Raw genomic sequence first — 20,736 nt, 5'->3', positions numbered from 1 at the left:
TCTCCGGGAAGGTGGGGCTGTGGCCTTTGCCTCTGGAAGGGATTGCCCTTCCTCCCAGTTCCTCCCTTGCAGGATAAGCAGCTGACATGGAGAGATTTGATCAGATGAAGAAAAAAAAAGACTCTTCTCTATTCCTAGGAGTACTTGACACCAACACAAAAAAATCTCAACAACTCAGATTCTACGTCTATAGAGAAGCATTTAGGTCTATTCAAACCATTCCTGCTGCAGCTGGGATCCGGGAGGAAGAAACACACCCTTATTCCGGGAGGAGCTGGCTCCTCAGTGTCCCCTTTGTTGCCCCACAACACAGCCAGGTTCTCCATTTCTTTGTCTTTTTATTTATTTATTTATTTCACTCTATTAACCAGGCTGGAGTGCAGGGGCACAATCTCAGCTCATTGCAACCTCTACCTTCCAGGCTCAAGCAATTCTCCTGCCTCAGCCTCCTGATTAGCTGGGATTACAGGTGCGAACCACTACGCCAGGCTAATTTTTGTATTTTTAGTAGAGATGGGGTTTCCCCATGTTGGCCAGGCGGGTCTCAAACTCCTGGTGTCAAGTGATCTGCCCACCTCAGCCTCCCAAAGTGCAAGGATTACAGGAGTGAGCCAACTCGCCCAGCCCAGGTTCTCCATTTCTTAAGCCTCAGAATGACCTAAGTAAACTCTAGCCCCGTGTTTATTGAGCTTCCGGTCATTCCGGGTAACCCGACATTTGCAGTACTTGTGATCCCCCTGCCTCCGGAGTGCTGACAGGAACACAGACCCTGTAGTGTCATGCTGGTAGGGGCATAAATTAGCATGAGTGTCTCCAGGGGGCAATTTAGCAATTTCCACAAAGCAACTGACATACTCCCATACCAGCTACCCAGAAATTCCGGTTTTACGAAGTTATCCCACAGATATGTGCATTCTTCAGCACAAAGATGTACAGATAGGGATGTTTACGACACACAGCCCTACGGATAATAGCAAAAGATAGGAATCAACCTATAGTGTCCTTGACCGGAGACCTGTTCAATGAGTTGTGGTGCGCCCCATGCAACATGATGGTGCACCCATAAACACATGGAGCGATCTACATACGACTCCGTGGTGGGCTGGCTGCGATCTTCCTGAATCCCAAGCTTTGTGGCCTCTCGCACTGACCCTGGGCTTGGCCCCAGGGCATGCTCTGACTGATTGAACAGTAGAAATGTTAATGCACGCAGAGGCTTAGAAAAGGGCTTACTCACTTCCTCCCTCTTGCTTCTCTGTGACCACCAAGACAATGTGCCTGGGCCAGGCCGAACCTTGTCTGGTTTGCCTCACGCTGGGCACTACTTGCAGGGGTCTGTCTTACAGACTCTGACTGAGCAATGGATGAATAAAGTATACTGATACACAGATACTATGCTTTGGTAGTTTGGCTGAGGGTCTTTGGCTGCTTACAGACTTCCTGGAGAGTGCTATAAATAGTTGCAACCACCGCCCCTTATTACTTCGTGAGACTTGCATTTATTTAGTAAAGTTTAATTGGCAAAGGCTTGAGTCAACACCACTAGAGTGAAAGATTAAAGGACAGGTTCTGATGCTTAAAGCAAATACTATTAGTAGGTAATATCTCTGGTCGACTTCTTCTTGAAAGGGCTATTTGGCTTAAAGGTTAGTTTTAAGACTACATGAATAAACAAGCTAGCTAGGGAAACTAGTCACATTCCTTTGTACTTGTGCTTTAATCTCTCTGGCTCCTGCAAAGAGACTCTGGCTGCCTTCAGCCAAGAACTATACAAAAAACTTTTAGGCCTTTTAAAATGGTTTGAAACTATATTCTATACCTTTCTCTAATATTTTTCCCTTAATATTTTTGTCACCACCCTGAGTGAATTCCCACAGAACTAGCCCAGGCCAACCTGCTGAATGATAAAAGGCCACGTGGAGTAGAGTGGAGCTGTCTAGGAAAGGCTCCATACATGTAACAGAGCCCAGCCAAGAGCAGCAAAGTCACCATGCTGACCCATAGCTGGCCGCCAGTGCATGGGCCAGACTGGCAAGCCCAGAATCATGGGAAATAATAAAAAGTGGTTGTTTTAAAGCACTAAGTTTTGGGATGGTTTGTTATGCAGCAATAGCTAACAATCACAAAGACAGAGAGTTGAAAAAAGCAAGATACAAAAGAGGGTATATAGTCACTATTGTGTGTCAAAAGCAACAATAGGCTGGGTGCAGTGGCTCATACCTGCAATGCCAGCACTTTGGGAAGCCAGGGAGGGTGGATCACCTGAGGTCAGGAGTTCGAGACCAGCCTGGACAACATGGCAAAATCCCATTCTACTAAAAATGCAAAAATTAGCTGGCATGTTGGGAGGTGCCTGTAATCCCAGTACTCAGGAAGCTGAGGCAAGAGAATTGCTGGAACTCAGGAGGCAGAGGGTGCAGTGAGCCAAGATCACACCACTGCACACCAGCCTGGGCAACAGAGTGAGACTCCGTCTCAAAAAAAAAAAATAACATGTTTTCTTATAAATGTGTGGATAGTCAGAATACTTCTAAAAGGACCCCCTGGAAAGTCTAAAGAGTGGCTGTTCCTATGGAAGGGAGCAAGAGGATACAGAGACGATGGAGGGGGTTATTTCTCACCATATACCCTTTTGCATAATTTGATTTTTATTACCATGTACATTCATTACCTACACAAAACATGAACCAGATCATTTAAAAAGAAGAAAGATGACCCACGTTACTGCATGCTCTTGGTCTAGAGTGGCTATTCTGGCCACCCCAGAGGGGTCCCCTGGTTCAGTCCATCATCTCAGAGGCAAGGAAGGAGTTTTACATCTGCGATCATGACCAAAAGCCCATCTCCCACTCTCCCTGGGCCTCCAGCCTCATGCACCCACACTCCAGGTCCTCTGCATCTTTCCAAGGCTGTGGCCATCTGACTCACCCAAGGGTGCTTGAACATGTCTTGCCTCCCTCCCTTCTCTTGCTACATTCCCAGCCATCCTTTAAGACACATTTTGGGTCAGGTTGGGGCAGCTTCTCTTGCTCCCTTAGCCCGGGCTATCAGGGTCCTGGTGGCACTTTGTACATCACCCCCATTTGTTCAGCATCTGCCAGCACCAAGGACTTACAGCTGTGAACAGGACCTAGTGGGTCTCTACCTTCAAGGAGCTTACACTCTAGACAGGGAAGACAAAGAGATAAACCAGAAATGGGCCAGACAGGGGTAAGAGCTGTGCAGAGGATTAAAAGAGGGTGGCTAGGGCTACTGTGGACTGGGCGGTCAGATCAGGGAAAGACGCCAAGGGCAGGGCGTCCAAGACTTGAATGAGGAGATGGAGGCAGATCCAAGGGAAGAGCATTCCAGGAGAGGGAGCATCTCCTGGAAAAGCCCTGAGGTGGGAACAGAGCTGGTGTGTCCCAGGAACAGCGGGAAGCCCTGTGTGGCTGGGTAGAAGAAAGGGCATTGGGGTGGGGATAGGCAGAGGGGCAGGTAAGCACAGACTGTGGCGAGGGTCTGGCATTCATGTGAAGCACAACTAGGAGTCTGAAGGGTTTTAAGCAGGGTGAGGAAATGCTCTGATTCCAGTTTTTAAAAGATGCCTGTGTCGGCCCTGTGGAGAATGGACCCGGGATGGGGCTGGTGGCAAGGCTGGAAATGGTTAGGGGTTACTGTAGTAGTGAGGTGACAGTTGTCCATGACTTGTGCAGGATGAGGCGAGAAACGTGCAGAAAGAGAGAAAGAGACTGAGTGGGGACATGATTTGAAGGTGAAAGAAAATAGGACTTACTGATGGATTAAACTGGAGGTGTGGTAGACAGAATAACAGCCCCCAGAGATGTCCACATGCTCATCTCTGAAACCTGTGGATGTGCCGTTTTACGTGGCAAAAGGGGCTTTGCGGATGTAATTAAGGATCTCGAGATAGGAGAATTATCCTGGATTATTTGGGTGGGCCCACTGGGTCCTTAGAAGAGGGAAGCTAGAGGGTCAGAGTCCAAGGAGATGTTATGATGGAAGTAGGGAGAGCGACTAGAGGAGGCTAAACCGCTGGCTTTAAAGAAGGAGGAAGTCGGCCGGGTGTGACGGCTCATACCTGTAAGCCAAAAAGTTTGGGAGGCTGAGGCAGGAGGATTGCTTGAGCCCAGGAGTTTGAGACCAGGCTAGGCAACATAGTGAGACTTTGTCTCTACAAAAATTTTTTAAATCAGCTAGGCTTGGTGGGGCACACCTGTAGTCCTAGCTATTCGGGAGGCTGAAGCAGGAGGATCGCTTGAGCCTGGGAGGTTGAGGCTGTGGTGAGCCATGATTACACCACTACACTCCAGCTTGGGAGACACAGCAAGACCTTATCTTAAAAAGAGAAAGAGATGGCCGGGCGCGGTGGCTCAAGCCTGTAATCCCAGCACTTTGGGAGGCCGAGGCGGGTGGATCACGAGGTCAAGAGATCGAGACCATCCTGGTCAACATGGTGAAACCCCGTCTCTACTAAAAATACAAAAAATTAGCTGGGCATGGTGGTGCGTGCCTGTAATCCCAGCTACTCAGGAGGCTGAGGCAGGAGAATTGCCTGAACCCAGGAGGCGGAGGTTGCGGTGAGCCGAGATCGCGCCATTGCACTCCAGCCTGGGTAACAAGAGCGAAACTCCGTCTCAAAAAAAAAAAAAAGAGAGAAAGAGAGAGAGATGGCACTAAGCAGTCCCAGCAGCCTCTAGAAGCTGGAAAAGGCACGAACACAGATCCTCCCCAAGAACCCCCAGAAGGAACGCGAAACCACTGACAGTCGACCTTAGCCCAGTGAGACCCATTTCTGACCCTGACCTCCAGAACGCTGAGAGAAGACACGTGCATTGTTTGAAGCCAGCAAATGTCGATCATCTGTTACAGCGGCCACAGGAAACGAGCACCCCGGGATGAGGAAAGGAGAGAGGTTGAGGATAAATCCTCGATTGTAGACAGCACCGTGGAGCAGAGCGTGGTGCCCTTTTACCATTTACTGCGGTGAGGAGGAATCAAACCAAGAGCGCCTCTTGGGCCGAGTGAAATGTGAGACGACGACATTCAACATCCAAGCAGAGAAGCCAAGTCCAGGGCGAAGCCAGGGGACTGCGCCAGAAGGAGCCGGGAGGAGAAACCCGGACTGCGTCTGCTCCCGAAACCAAGATGAGGAAGCGTTTCTGGGAAGACGGATGTTTGAGTGCGTTGGAAGCAGCTGGAACATCGAGTGTAAGATCACAGGCTACCCAAGAGACCTGGCAGCACATAGGCCACATCAGAGGGCCACCTCGACGTGAGGAGTCTCAGGGGACTGCAGGGTACGAGCCCAACTCACTGGACTGAGGGTTTGCTGGGGAAGGGAGCAGAGGGCTGGGCCAGTCCTTAGACAGCAATGGGGGTTCAGGGAGCCTTTAGCAGGGAAGTCTAGGGTGCCTGTGCCTGCCTAAGGGAAGGGTCAGGAGAGAGAAGGGAAGGCTGCGGCAGCCGGGTCCTGAGAGGGTGAGAACGGAAGGGATTCTGAGCACAGGTGAAGGAGCCGCTGGCCTCCGAAGGCAGTGAGGGCCCCAAGCAGTGACAGAGGGGAAAACTGGTCGAGCTAGTGGCATGAAACAAGGTGGTTTCCTAACTGTTTTATTTCCTCAGTAAAGTATGAGGCAAGGTCATGAGCGAGGTGTGAGAGAGTGGCTTTCCGAGGAAGGGAGAGTGGAGAGCCTGGAACAGACACTTCGGTGCGTGGAAATCTGACCTACTGAAGAGTGGTGGTGCTCCTTGAGGTCTTTGGTCACCACTTACGAGTGGTCAACAGGGCTGATGGGCATCCCCAGGGGCATACAGCTGCGCAGTGCAGGCATGAGAGGCAGAGAGGTGCACCTAACAGGGCAGGGATGCCGTCAAGCAGTGGGGTTACAAGAGAAGGGCACACACCTCTCCTAGAAAACACAGATGAGGCCAGGCACGATGGCTCACATCTGTAATCCCAGCACTTTGGGAGGCCGAGGTGGGCAGATCACCTGAGGTCAGGAGTTCGAGACCAGCCTGGCCAACATGGTGAAACCCTGTCTCTACTAAAAATACAAAAAAATCAGCTGGACATGGTGGCACGTACCTGTAATTGCAGCTATTGGGGAGGCTGAGGCAGAAGAATTGCTTAAACCTGGGAGGCAGAGGTTGCAGTGAGCTGAGATCGCACCACTGCAGTCCAGCCTGGGTGACAGAGTGATACTCTGTCTCAAAAAAAAAGGAAACACAAATAAGTTGACCCCATGTAAGTCATACCAGGTCACCCCTCCCCTCTAAACCCTCCAATGGTTCCCCTCTCCCCCCAGGCGAAGGCCAAAATCCTTCTAACTTACCACCTAGCCCCTACCTCTGTCTCTCACCCTCACACTTATGTTCTAGTTCCAGTGCTTGCGTCACGGGAGGGTCTCCATAAATATTTCTGGAATCAACCAATCAATCAATATGTCTCCCCTTCAGGAGACTCAGCTCCCCTGGCATGACTGTGGGCCGGAATCCAGGCCTTCCCATTCCCATGGCAGGGCTCCCTCTGGTCCTCCCAACTCTCATAACTCTCTTGGTTTAAACTGTGGCCCCGTTCAGAGGGCCTGGCTCTGACTCTTGACTGAAAAGCAAAGATGGCAAAAGGCAAAGATGAAGGGGCCCAGAAGAAGTTGACAGAAACAATATTCTGGGAAATCTTGGTAGTCAGAGTCCAGGCTTCGTGCCAAGCCTCCCCCTACATCCACACACGGTGCAGAGGCTAGAACAGGATGAAAGAGTAAAGTGTGGGAAGGGAAGACAGTCCTTCCGCTACACTGCCGAAGAGATGAGTACGCTGGTCGCGTGCACACACATACATACGCACTCACACAGGCACACGCACACACATGCACACGCACACACACACGCATGCGCGCACACATGCACACACACATGCATTCACATACATGCATGTGCACACACATGGACGCACACACACGCACACATGCATACACACGTGCGCACACATGCACGCACACGCACACAGTCCCTCGAGAAGCCTGACGCAAGGAAAGGCAACCTGAAAGTCATTGGCACAGAGCTAGTTTGGCCTGTCCCCAGAGCCCCGCAGGGCAGGAAGTGACTCCACCAGGCAGGGGGATGTTATCAGGCCAGCCCAGAGGGCTTGGAAATGGCCTCTCAGGAAGCCAGCTCCACACAGGCGAGTTCAGCACACTTGCAGAGAGCCAAAAGAAAGGGCTGCAGCCTTGAGGATGCATGTCAGTAGGCAGACAGGTGGCACCGAGTCCTGGCCTGTGGTGTGGAGAGGAATGTCCGCTCAGAGGAGTGTCCATAGCAAGTGAGATCTGGGCTGGGCCTCGGGAACTTCTCCAAGTGTGGCAGATTTCCCCAAGTGTGATTCCAGGAGGAAAGGAGGCTCAGCACGGTTTGAGTGAAGTGAAGCAGTGGCCGGGAAGGGGTGCCACAGGCTGCGAGCCAGCTGCGAAAGGTCTCAGAGGCCACCTCCCCAGGCCACAGGGCCCGAGACTCAGTGGCAAGGCACCTCTCTTGGCTTGGTGGGCCAGGGACGGGTAGGTGGCATTCACTGCAGGTCCCAGGGCCTGGGGTCTTAACTAAACACTCCTTGGGGCTGGCTCACTTCAGAGAAAACACGGCTTCCTGTGAGGCTTCGCACCTGCCAGGGCCGGGGGGCAGGTGGAGGGGGAATTCCTCAAGGGAACCAGCCCTCTCAGCAAAAGGGTCCAGCCCATCTGCATTTGCCAAGAGAAGAGGACCACAGAGGGGCAGTGGAGGGGACCTGGAACCCTTCCTTGGGGAAGGCTGCTCAGCACGTGTCCACCCTGCAGGTCCACAAAAGCCACAGGGAGGGAAGGTCACAGGCATTCAGCTATCCCCACCAGCAAGCCATTGGCCACCAGGCAGGCAGGGCCACACAGCCACCCTGGGGAGGACACCAACAGTCTTCGCTGTGGGACCAGGTCTCAGGCAGATGCCCACAGTCACTCCCAGCCCTAAGCACGTGCCCTTGTCTGCTAAAAGCTATGAGTGCATCTTAGACATCAGTCCAGGGCCTCAGGCCAGTGGCTGGCACACGGGTGTTCAGTAAGAGTCCAATGAGTAAATGAATCTAAGTAAACTCCTCAAGGGCAGAAGCCAAGTTGTTCATTTAATAATTTTCTTTATTTTTTCTTTTTTTTGGAGACAGAGTCTCGTTCTGTCATCCAGGCTGGAGTGCAGTGGCACCATCTCAGCTCACTGCAACCTCCACCTCCCAAGTTCAGGCAATTTTCCTGCCTCAGCCTCCCGCATAGCTGGAATTACAGGTGCATGCCACCACGCCCAGCTAATTTTTTGTATTTTTAGTAGAGACAGGGTTTCACCATGTTGGTCAGGCTGGTGTCAAAATCCTGACCTCATGTCATCCACTCTCCCTAGGATTACAGGCGTGAGCTACCACACCCAGCCGAAGCCTCACCTCTATCTGCAAGGTTGGAACAGGGGTAAGGAGGGACTCAAGGGTGCCCAGAGCTGGTTTTGCTTTTCCCTCGGCATTATTTAGGGGTTAAGTGAGGCTGAAGTAACCAGCTCCCAATGCTTTATATGGAGATAAAGCCTGAAGCTGAATAAAGACCAATAGTGAGACCCTCACCAAGGAGATATGGAGAATTAGCCACCCTGCAGGGGGTCCATGCCCTGCCTCAGCTCAACAGAGCCACTGCTGTGAGCCCTGTGGCTGGCACAGCTCAAAGCCCAGGAGCCCTTGGCCTCCTTGATCCCCCCCAGGGAAGGTGGGGCTGTGGCCTTTGCCTCTGGAAGGGACTGCCCTTCCTCCCAGTTCCTCCCTTGCAGGATAAGCAGCTGACATGCAGACATTTGATCAGATGAGGAAGAAAAAAACTTAAGAGTTTCTTTTTTTTTTGGAGAGGGGAGAGGGAGAGAGCAAGAGTTTCTTCTCTGTTCCTGGAAGTACTTGATACACACACACAAAAAAAACTCAACAACTCAGTTTCACTGAATAATTAATTGAGCACCAACTGTATGCCAGACACTGTTACTGGTGCTTGGGATACAGCAATGAACAAAACCAGCCAAAAGCCCTGCCCTCCCAGGGCACATTCCTCTCTGCATCCCCACCACACACACAGCATCCCCACATTCTGTGCTGGGCTTGCCAAAGCACTGAAGGAACGGCTGGAGGAGGGGGACTGTGGAGTCTGGCAGCCGTGGGCTGAAGCCCGGGTTCCACACTCACTTGTTCTGTGACCCAGCCAACACTGTGCGTCTTCAGCTTTGGGCCTGAGTCACAATCAGTACAACCAGAACCCCACCTCCCCCAGGCAGGGCTTGTTACATCCACCATCACTGCTGCTGTTATCAACCCACCTGCCCCCTGTACCCTCTGCAAAGAACCAAGCATCTGAACCTTTCTCCCCTACTTCCACACACAAGACTCCTGACTCAGTCAGCTGCTTTCAGATAATGCTGGGGCCGGAAACCGCACTGTCTCATTTACTCCTCAAAACAACCTTGCAGATAAAGGTGGGGCTTAGGCCGGGCATGGTAACTCACACCTGTAATCCCAGCACTTTGGGAGGCCAAAGCAAGCAGATCACTTGAGCCCAGGAGTTCGAGACCAGCCTGGGTAACATGGGGAAACCTCATCCCTACAAAAAATACAAAGCTTGGCTGGGCACGGAGGCTCATGCCTGTAATCCCAGCACTTTGGGAGGCTGAGGTAGGCAGATCACCTGAGGTCAGGAGTTCAAGACCACCCTGACTAACATGGAGAAACCCTGTCTCTACTAAAAATACAAAATTAGCCGGGCGTGGTGGCGCATGCCTGTAATCCCAGCTACTCAGGAGGCTGAAGCAGGAGAATTGCTTGAAGCAGGGAGGCCAAGGTTGAGGTGAGCCGAGATTGTGCCACTGCACTCCAACCGGGACAATAAGAGTGAAACTCTGTCTAAAAACAAAAACAAAAACAAAAACAAAAAACACAATTAACTGGGCATGGTGATGCATGCCTATAGTCCCAGCTACTTGGGAGGCCAGTGTGGGAGGATTGCTTGAGACCAGGAGGTTGAGGCTTCACTGAGCTGTGATCACACCACTGCACTCCAGCGACAGAGTGAGACCCCGTCCCAAAAACAAAACAAAAAGAGTGAGGCTTGGAAAAGTCGAGTCATGCACTCACTCACTCAAGGCCAGATAAGCAGAAAGTGTCAGAACCAGGATCTGAACCCAGGCCTAACAGGGCAAAGCCCACTGCTTTCTCCTGCCCAGGGTTCCTTCCCCCTTTGCTAAATTACCTCTATGTACCTGGAAGGGTAAACTGCTGTTCCACTTGCCCAGGACTGAGGGAGTTTCTGGGACTCAGGACTTTGAATGCTAAAACCAGGACGAGCTGGTCACCCTCACGCCACCACCCTGCCCAAGGTCCTCCTCCTAGTGCTCTGCCAGGCCCTGCTTACCCACTGCCACTGAGTCTGAGCTCTCCAGTGTCCCAGCTGCACCCTCCATGCCTTGTAAGCAATGCTGTCATTGCTGTCCTCAGGCGGCAGGGTCGCATTCTGTCTCCCACTTGGACAACCATGCCTGAAGTCTGGTCTTAGAGCTCCGTGAAGCATAATCACCTGGGGCACTATTAAGGATCGTGCTTCCTGAGTCCCCAAACCACAAAGACCTCCAGAAGCAAAAGCTTGGGCCCAGTCTGCCAATCCAAGTTGCTAACTAGTCCCCAGGGGATGCTGGTGCCCAGAGGCTGAGCGACAATCCTGAACTGTAAGCTTTCCCTACCTGGTGACCTGCTCGCTCTGTTTCTTCTGATGCCCCTCTGATACCTGGTGCTGTGCCCACACATAGTAGGTGCTCATTAAATGCTAACCACTGTGGTTCAGAGCAAAGGCTCCCACACTTGCCTAATCAAACTACCTGAGGCGGTTTAAAATGTCGATTTCTAGCTCCTACCTTGGGCCAAGAGAATCACCACCCTCAGCCGAGATGTCTGGTAATCTATAAACTACACTTGGTTTAGTATTACTCAAAGCATGTCACATAACTGCAGCACTGGGAGCTTAAGAATGCAGAACCCAGCTCCACCCCAGACCCGCTGCGGCGGTATCTCTGGGAGTAGGGCTTTGCAATTTGGATTCTAATAAGCTAAGTGATTTTTTGATCCAACCAGTTTGGAGAAACATTAGTGTAATAGAAGAACAGTGAAACTAGTTGGAAGTGGGCTAGAATCCAGCTCAATTAACAGCTCTAGCCGCAGTCTATGCAATCCCTGAATGAGAATTACCTCTGGCCTCATTCACTTGTGATGATTAACTGAGATCTATGTAAAAGTTCATGCCCAGAATCTGGCACACAAGAGAGACCCAAGAGGCTGGGTGCAGTGGCTCATGCCTGTTATCCCAGCACTTTGAGAGGCCGAGAGGAGAAAATTACTTGAGCCCAGGAGTTCAAGACCAGACTGGGCAACATAGGGAAACCCCTGCCTCTACAAAAAAACAAAGAGAGAGAAAGACAGAGAGAGAGAGACCCAAGAAATGCAATTCATTCTTCTTCCCTACTAGCACTGTTTTAACACCCATAAAGTCAGGACAACTAGTTTCAGATGATCAAGTGATGTGTACAAGGTCACTTGGAGGGCAGATGCAGGAAGATTCTGACTCCAGGCCTGGTGGCCTCTAAAAGGACCAGACCAGATCTGCTCTGCATGGTTCCGGCACTGCCAGCACTAGCCACATTTGATAAGCAGAGATGGACAAACTCCATGGGGGGAAGGGCTGCAGCCACTCCACTGGCTTTCCTGTGGCTGTAGCCGTCTTTCATATTTTATATGGCACCCAACTGACCCATCTCCAAGTCAGACATCTGCTCATCCTTGTCTTGGTGGCTGCTGAGAATGCTTCCGAGGTCTCAGAAAACCTTGTCCCTCTTCCTGGGCTTCTCAGGCAGGAGACACTGGCTTTCACACATGTCTAAGGCCTGCAACGCTCCACCATCTACCAAGCATGAGGTCACTCAGGGGGTCAGGAAGCCACCCACGTGTGGCCAATGTGAATAAGGAGCAAAGGCCACTCCCGCATGCCCAGGGCACAGCTGGCCGGGCAGCTGGGGTGCAAAGGTGCTCTGGGTAAGTACCAGTTAGAATGCCTTCAGCAGCCAGTAATAACCAAATGACTGACTCAATGTGGCTTCAACAAGAAGGAATTTATTCTCTCACATAACAGGAAGTCCAGAGAAGGGCTACCCCAGGCCCAATGCCATCAGCAACCTGGTGATATAAACAGGCGAGATTCTTCTTGTCTCTCTGCACTGCCACCCTCCTTGGGTCTGCCTTACTCCTAGGCCAGGCGCCCTCATGGCCGTAAGATGGCCACAGCTCCAGGCCTCAAAGATATGAACGATTTCCAGGGGAAAAAGAGAGATCACTTCTTCCCTTTCAAGCACGGTACAAGGAAATCTCTCGCAGAAGCCCCTCCACTGAGCAAATGCTCCCTGATGTCTCATTGGTCAGAACTAAGTCACATGCTCACACTTCAACCAATCACAGGCAAGGGAGTGTATCTACTGCGGCCAGGGCTCCTACAGTGAAGCACATGGCGCTACTGCTGACAGCTGAATAAAACTGGGCCCAATCGAGGAGGAAAATGAGTCGGGGCTGGGGCAAGGGGGTGGAGAATGCCAGATTAGCAACCCAGGAGCCTCTGGCTGGCCATGATTCACAAGACCCCACCAACCCCAAGGACAAACACCTGTCCTTGAAGGATGCCATTTCTTAGGGACAGAGTCATCACGTGATACTCATGTAACTTGGCCCTCACTTCCATTTTGGAAAATCCTCAGCCTGACTTCCTTACTTAGGCCGGTTCCAACTGCTCAGAGGCCTCGGCCCATGAAAGCCGACCCAATTCAACACAGCATATGCTCTGGGCCCAACTCCATATCATGGGGCCAGAAAGGTAGAACTATGGCCCTTCACCCTCTAGAAGCTGACCATTTGGTAAGAAGACAAGTCACATGCCAAAACAGGCGGAGTAGGGGAGGGAAATAGCCCTGAGCTGGGAGCTGAGAGCAGATAACACCCCCCACCACCAGCAACAGACAACAGCTGGGAACTAGTGAAGGCTTACTCTGTGCAGGCACTAAGAAGCACTTTTAGGTATTCTGGTTTTCTCTTCATCTGATCCTTACAAGCTCCCTGTAAGTTTGGCACTATAGTTACAGGTTCATAATACCTTACCTACAGTTTCTGAAATCCAGGACTCTCTAAAAACCAAAAGTTGTTTTTTGCTGTTAATCATTTATGGGATGGCAAAAACCTCAACTGAACCCATGTGAAGCTATTTATAGTCTATTTCTCCCTTTTGCAGCGACTGCTCATATGCTTTGAGGCAGAAATACTGACCCGTTTTATTACAAAATGCTGCCCCAGACCCCATTGGGAATGTCACATAATGTCCAGTATACATAACATGTTCTAAAAAATTCTGCATTCTGAAATACATCTGGCCCCAAGGGCTTCCATAAAAGGGTTTTGGATGTGTGTCACCGCTCTACGAAGGGGGCTTTGCCAGTTGAAGGTAATCCCTCCTGGGAAGCAGGTGAGCCACGCTTTGAAACCAAGCAACCCAACTCCAAGCCAGAGCTCTTACCCGCTCTGCTTGCTTCCACCACTTGCTTGTTGGTGGCTTTAAGGAGACATCTCCCTCTCTGGAACTGTTTTGTCATCTATAAGAGGCTGGACTACATCAATGGGTCTCAAAGTCCTTTGTTTCAAGTGTATTAGACCTTCCTTCAAAGGAAGCCTTAAGGAAAAGTATGACTGCTCCAGTGAGTGAGGCCTGCTCACCCAACCTCCAGAGCCCTAAAGCATGTTCCCACAGGGGTTCCTGGACAGCACAGTTTGAAAACTGTGATGCAGCATAATCTCTAAGGTCTTCTCTGGTTCTAACGTTGTCTGGTTGCCTTCTGTGAGGCAAACAGCCTTTTCTGTAATGAAAGGATAGCTGGGAGGAACTTGAACCAGACCTTGACAGATGGGTAGGCTTTTAATCTGCAGAGAGAATTCCAGAATCAAATCGTGTGAGCAAAGGTGCACAGACAATAAGCAAGGTGCGTGAGAGGGTCCAGGAGGCCATAGTAGCCGAGGGAGGTGGGGGAACAAAGGCAGTGCAGAGGTCACAGGAGGACATGACCAGACCAAGCAGATGGAGGAGGCCGGCAGCGAGCTGCGCAATCCTAGCCCCACTGTGTGCAGCCACAGAAATCAAGGTCCTTCTGCCCTGACTACCACAGCCACGAGCCCCAGTGCCTAGCTCAGTGCCATCAATCGGTCACTGTCAAATAAATGAGTCTTTTAAATCCAAAATGCAGGACACAGGGTCTGTCACAAAGGCGTGGTCTTCTGGGGACAACAGGACAGAGTATTTGAAAGCAGGAAGACCAGCCTGGAAAGGCCAAAATGGAGGGTCATGGGAGGTCTCACTGGTGTCCTTCCCTGCAGAGGGGAGCAGCTGGGTTCCCAGAAGTCTGTGGTGCCCCAGGCATGTCCAAAGAAGCCACCTCTAAGCAACAGGGCCACCTCACCCCACAGCAGAGACTCTCAGTTAAACCTCTGTCCTGTTTCCCCAGGAGACCCTCCAGCCAGCCAAGGAGGACTACAGTCCACCCGACCCCTCTCCTTCATGGGAGGTGTGCATGAGCCCGGGGGGCGTCCAGGAGCCTGGCACCCTGCACCCCCCACCAAGGGGAAGCCACATTGCTGTAGACACCGCACTTAAAACAGCACGGATCTCCACACCCTCTTCATGGGCTGAATACATTTGCCTACCAAACTTTGCCCCAGAAATATTCCTTGTTTCCCGCACCAGTTCCCTACCTACCCGTCACCAAGAGGTAATTAAAACGTCTCAAAATCTTATAGCATCCAACAGGCAATGATCTCCTCAGGGAGAAGCTACCATTTGGGGCCTATTCTTTCTAAGGGAACTGAGCTTGCCTAAGAAGATTAGCAGGCTGGGGAAGGAGGGAAGCCACCCCGCCCCACAAAAGGGAGCGGCTGTCCATCAGGGCGGGCGCAGACCTCCCAAGTGCCTGCTTGTGTCACTGAGATATGCTGGGTCTTGACAGGGCACTAGCTCAAGCATGTCATTTCTAGGTCCCCACTCTCTTTCTCCCCTGCAGGCTGATAGCTGCGACTTGGCCTTCCTTGCCCAGGGTCACACGGGGTCAGCAGAAGGGAACCAACCCCGTTATGACCATGTGCCCTGGCTGACATGTATCAGCCCACTGAATCCTCACAGGTGCCGTGGGAGAGTGGGCATGCCGAGCCCTGGCTGAGCAGGGAGGAAAGGCAGGCTCCGAGAGGCTAAGAAACAGGCCAGAGGTCACCCAGCCTCTGCAGGTAAAGACCGAATTGTAGCCCAGGTGCCAGGTCACTGCACTTTCACACACAGTGGAAAATGCTCCAGACCTCATCACTGGGAAGCTAGAGGGTGACATTCTGGAGAGAGAGGGCAGCTGGGCCTGTCCTCCCAGGGACGAGGACCAACCTGTGAGCCAAACGGAGTCGGTGTGCGGTTCTCCGTCTTCACTCCTGAGCGCCCGCGCTGCTGCCGCAGCTCCAGGCCAGGGCACCTCAGGCTTTCCCGTGTCCCCCAAGCCCCTGGACACCTTGCTGAGATGTGGATTCTAACCCCACATCTGAAGCAAGCCCAAGAATCTGCATTTCTCACAGGTTCCCGGGTGACGCCCATGCCACTCGTCCCCGGTCCACGCTTCGGGGTGTCAGATGGTGGTCACGAGGCCTAGGCTTCAGGGGGACTATCTCCCCACAACCCTTAACTTAGGGTGACCATTCTCTCCTGGGATTCACCCAGGCCTGGTGCACAGCTAGCTACCACCACATGGGAGTTTTCTGAGATGGTGCAATGAGAACGGTGACTACAGCAGGGTAGAGGCAGAAGATGGATTTCTAGGTTCAGTTTTCAACTTGGCATTTGTCCTTTTCTTCCTTATCCACCTCTTGGCAAAATGTCTAAACCAATTTATCTGAAAGGCGCTGGGCTGGGGCAGCACACTCGGAAAGCGTCCACTATGTAAGTCCTGAATGGGAGGGGCTGCCGCGCTTCCTTCCCGTAAGGAGCTAATGCTGCTGGGTGGGGAAGCCCACTGCAAGGGGCAGCTTTGGAAAGGAGGGTTCCTCTGCTCAGAACTCTCCTGCAGCCCCATCTCAGAGGAAAGCCACAGCCTTACCCAGGGCCTACAAGGCCCCGCCACTGTCTGCCCTTGAAGTCCCCTCCCTAGGACACATTTCTCGCCTCCTTAAGTGTCATCTCGGATGCTGCCTTCTTGGGGAGGCCTTCCACGGCCACCTTACTTAAACTAGTTCCTGCATCCCGCACTCCCAGCGCATCCTGAAAGCACCTATGCCCCTTCCCCTTTTTCCTCTTCTGATAGCACTGACCACCATCTGACACCCTGTAAACTTTACCTAATGATTTTATTGATTATCTGTCTCCCGGCCCCTTCCCTACTGGGATGTGAGTTTCAAAAGGACTGAGATTTTTGCCATTTTTGTCTGTTTTGTTCACTGGTGTATTTCCAGTGCCTGAAACAGTGGCTAGCACAGAGCAGGGACTCGCTCTCTGTGGAAGGAAGGAAGGAAGGGAGGGAGGGAGGGAGGGAGGGAGGGAGGGAGGAAGGAAGGAAGGAAGGAAGGAAGGAAGGAAGGAAGGAAGGAAGAAAGGAAGGAGAGGGAGTGGCTGGCTCTGAGAGATAGTAGCTACCTTAATCCTCATAACAACCCTTGCAAGGTAAGTCATTTAAATCCCATTCTAAAATGAGAAAAATGAGGCTTGAGTGGTTAAGTGATTTGGCCAATGTCACCAAGTCAAGAAGTGGCCAAGGTCACAAGAATCAGGCCCCTGGCTGGCTGGTTCCAAACACTGTACTCTTTTTTTTTTTTTTCCTGTGGTTGTTTTCAAGGTAACTGTCTTAGTATGACAAACATGGCATTCAGTTGCTTTCCTTATTCTAAGCAGCAGATGCTTTAACTTCAGGATTTTGCAAAATCTGCCCAGAACTTGTGCTCATGCACCTGAGAATCTACGGGGGAGCTGGTGCCCCGAAAGCTAGGAAGAAGTCTCTCTGCCAGCCCGAAAGTAGGAAGGCCTCCAGTCAAAGGAAGGAAAGGCCCCTCCTGCAAACAACCCCCTGAACACCAAAGGAGAGCCACAATCATTCTGGTTTGGTTTCATCGTTTTCTTGACTTCATCGTTTTATTTTCCTACACTCGCTCTCTCTGATCTTTTCAAGCCTGGGTAACTTTTTGCCGTCCAAGGCTACCACTCACCATGTGAGTCTCTGGCACAAAAATCTATCTCCCATGAGTTTCCCCAAACTGAACTTGCACACAGACCCATGGACCACAGTGCCCCTGCAAACCCCACTCCCGAGGCCCACTCATGACTGCATCCTAGGCCATCGGGAGCAGCCCCTGGGAAGACAGCCGAGCCTTTCAGGGGCCATGAAGGTGAGGAGGAAAGGCCCAGGCCACCAAAAACCCATCTACCCTCTCATTCCAGGGATCACCATAGCTTGAGTCCCCTGTCATCTGCGTGTCATTCTCAATCACATTAACTCATCTGTTTTGTTTCAATCACTTCTCACTATCTGAAGCTGTGCTGTTTATTTATTTCCATATTTGCTTATCATCTACCTCCTTCTGAGACCAGGGTGAGGGCAGGAGGGCAGGGGCTTGGTCAGTGCTGTTCACCACTGTTCTGTGAGTGGCACAGGTGGGCACGCAAATATTGGGCGAATGAATAAGGAAAGACAGCGGGAAACACGTGGATTCAGAAGGAAAAAGACCAGGCGGCTCACAAGGAAATCCATTTAATCCTAACATCAACCTGCACAGAGGCATCATTCTGCCTGCACAGCTGGGAAGTCACAAAGTAGACCCAAGACTGTGCAACTCCAAGAGGAGAAGAGAAAATGCTGCAGGTAAGCGGAGAAGCTGGTGAGCCCTGCTCAGAGGGCGAGGGGAAGCTGCCTCTGGGGCCCAGGACTGAACGCCATTTCCTCAAAGAGTGACATAACTGAGAAGAGTCCACATTTTCCATCAAGCGGAGCCCAGATAGGGTCTGTCCTATCTCCACGCCCTTGACACCACCATGGCACCTGCGTTCACCCAGAAGATACCTGCCCACAGCACACGTCCATCATTGAGAGTGCACAAAACCAAGTTCTAATTTCCAGGCACTAATACCGTAGGACACAAACATAAACCACCCTCCAGGTGACATCCCTCTCCTTTCTGAGCAGTCTGAAGTGAGAAGGTTGAAAGTAGTGCAGATGTCCTTCCTTAGAGCAGTGCCGCCATCCATTCATTCACTCTTTCATTCATTCGTTCGGCTCACCGGGCCTGGGGAAGCCCAGGATGAAATGAGACAAACCCTCTGCCCTCTGGCCACTGTGCGCTGGTGCCTGTGCTTTGGGCGGGTACTAAAAGACAAGCAAATATTAAAGATACTGGCTTCCAAAACAAATAAGGCCACGTGGAGCTGTGCACTGGAATGGGATTCTGGATGTAATTTTGATTTGATTGGGTACAAGAACCAATTCAGTGAAAGAGGTCATGGACCAACTCCAGGCAGGAGGCTCCTAGTCAGAGGCCGCCTCAGACCCCCTTCTGGCCCAGGCACCCACCCAACTCCATCTCTCAACCTTCTTCACCCACATTCCCACCTCGCTCCACAATCTTCACCCTGCAGGTTCCCCTGGCTCGATTTCTCCTCTGTTCCCAACCCTGACCTTTCGGGTCGGCAGCCTTGATACTACTTCTCTGAACGCCGGGACACACATCCCAACCTGCCTTCCACCACCACCCCACACACCCCGAGTCTGCGCTTCCACCCAGAGCCCCTTAAACATCGTATGTTTACAAACCAGATTTCCCATACTGTGTTCATTCAACACCCCATTCTCCAGACCCCCATAAACACATCCTGATTCCCTGAGCAAACCCTATACACACTGACTTCACCCATGTCCTGAGGGACCCCCTTGACCCTCATCACCTCTAACTTCTTAGAAGCCCCAGGCCGGTCCCTAACCTCCTAGGGTCCCAGTGGAGCAGCGGACCCGCTGAGACCCCCTCCCCGACACTCCAGACTCCGCAGAAGCCCTCCCCGCACCTTTGAACCCCGGACGCCGGCACAGCCCCTGGCCCCCACACCGCGTGACTCGGGACACCCGGGCTCCCCCAGGCCCCGGCCCCGCGCACATCCCCGGGCCGCGGCTCCCTAGAGGCCCGGCCGCGCCCCTGCCAGCGCCCCGTGGCCAGCCGCGCCTCGGGGGCCCGTTCCCGCGGAGGCCGCGGCGCCCCCCGCAGCCCAGGCCGGCGCGCCCGGCGCGTACCGTTGGCGATGAGCTTGGCCGACAGCTGCTTGACGAGCTCGGGGATCCGCTCCCACTGGCACTCGGAGCGGCAGCGCTCGATCTCCGTCTCCAGCCGCGAGCCCGCCTTCTTGGTCGCCATCGCGGCCTGGCCGGGCCCGGCCGCCCGCCCCGCAGGCCCCGCAGGCCCCGCCGCCGCCGCCGCGGCGCCCCCTCGCAGCCTCCCGCCGCCGCCGCGGGCTCGGGCTCCGGCTCCCGGCTCCGCGGCGTAACGGGAGCGCCGGCTGGGGAAGGGGCGGGGAGGCGGGCGGCGGCGGCGGGCGCGGCGGGGCCCCGGGCGCCGCGAGGAGCGGCCCCTGCCGGCCAGGGCCGGAGCCGCAGCACTGGCAGGGGCCGGGGCCGGGCCGGGGCAGAGGCCGGAGACCGAGGCCCGCGGGACGAAGGGCAGGTTGGGCAGAGAGACCAGGGGGGGGGGGTGGGGGGGGCTGGGGGGGGGGGTGGAGACGGAGGGGAAGTGGGGGTGGGGGCGGAGGTGGGGAGCGGAGTGGGAGAGAGATCTGACCAAGGGCAGGTGAGGGGTCTGGTGGGGTAGGGGTCTGGGCAGGATGAAGGTAGGGGAGAGGATCAGGAGGGAGCTAGCGACAGCCTGGGAGCGGGTGGACCCCCAGGAGTCCCACTGCCAAGGGCAGTGACCCTGGGGAAGGTCACCGCCCGGGGGAACCAGTGGGCCTGGTGTGAGGGGTGCGGTGGAGCGGGCCGAGCTTGTCCTGCCATCTCAGGTGTCCAGCGGTTCCCTGGGGCCCAGTTGGCCTGTGACCCTTAGCAGGCGCCCCTCTGCCCCGCAGCCCTAGCCCCTACCCAGCCAGAGGTGGGCGGAGGCGCCTCCATCTCAGGCAAGGCACAGACAGCACCTGCTGGGGTGCCCTAGATGGCTAAGTGAAGACAGGCAGGGGCTGCCTTGGCTCAAACACCAGCTCCCGGGCACCCTGAGGGGAAGGCACAGTCACCAGTGGGGCCTCCTATCTTGGCCACCTAGACTGAGAGTGGCCAGGTGTCCAGCTGTGTTCTTTCAGTGAATCACCTGTCTAGTGATCACCTACTGTGTTCTGGGTGCTGTTTTCGGTGCCGAAGATAGATTGTGAACTAAAAAGACAAAATTACTGCCTTGAGGGAACTTACATTCCATTTGGGGGAAAAAAATAAGCAATATAAAGTAGTAAACTAGAAGGTAAAAATGGTTATTTGAAGAAACAGAGAAGGATCCAGTGAGGAACATAAAGGGTTGGGACAGGCAGGTGGCTCACGCCTGTAATCCCAGCTACTTGGGAGGCTGAGGCAGGAGGA

At 53.1% G+C, this 20,736-nt stretch overlaps 1 protein-coding gene across 9 annotated transcripts in view; it reads right to left on the bottom strand.

The window, feature by feature from the left end:
* The window catches only part of TTC7B (tetratricopeptide repeat domain 7B), a 260,937-nt gene extending 241,210 nt beyond the window's left edge, over window positions 1-19,727 (bottom strand). For 7 of the 9 annotated variants that reach the window (XM_032287646.1, XM_032287648.1, XM_032287650.1 and 4 more), the window contains exon 1: window positions 19,414-19,660. In XM_032287646.1, coding sequence (XP_032143537.1) covers window positions 19,414-19,534 — 121 coding nt within the window. In that variant the 5' untranslated portion in view covers window positions 19,535-19,660. Of the gene's footprint in view, window positions 1-19,413 lie in introns of all 9 variants that reach the window. The other 2 variants (XM_032287652.1, XM_032287654.1) reach the window with 1 other exon arrangement.
* Between the last annotated feature and the right edge of the window lie 1,009 nt (window positions 19,728-20,736).

Source organism: Sapajus apella, unplaced genomic scaffold (assembly GCF_009761245.1).
Source record: "Sapajus apella isolate SASKATOON/1434 unplaced genomic scaffold, GSC_monkey_1.0 scaffold20, whole genome shotgun sequence".
Lineage (NCBI taxonomy): Eukaryota > Metazoa > Chordata > Mammalia > Primates > Cebidae > Sapajus > Sapajus apella.
The sequence above is the reverse complement of the archived record's forward strand: the minus strand, read 5'-3'. Positions and strand labels throughout refer to the sequence as shown.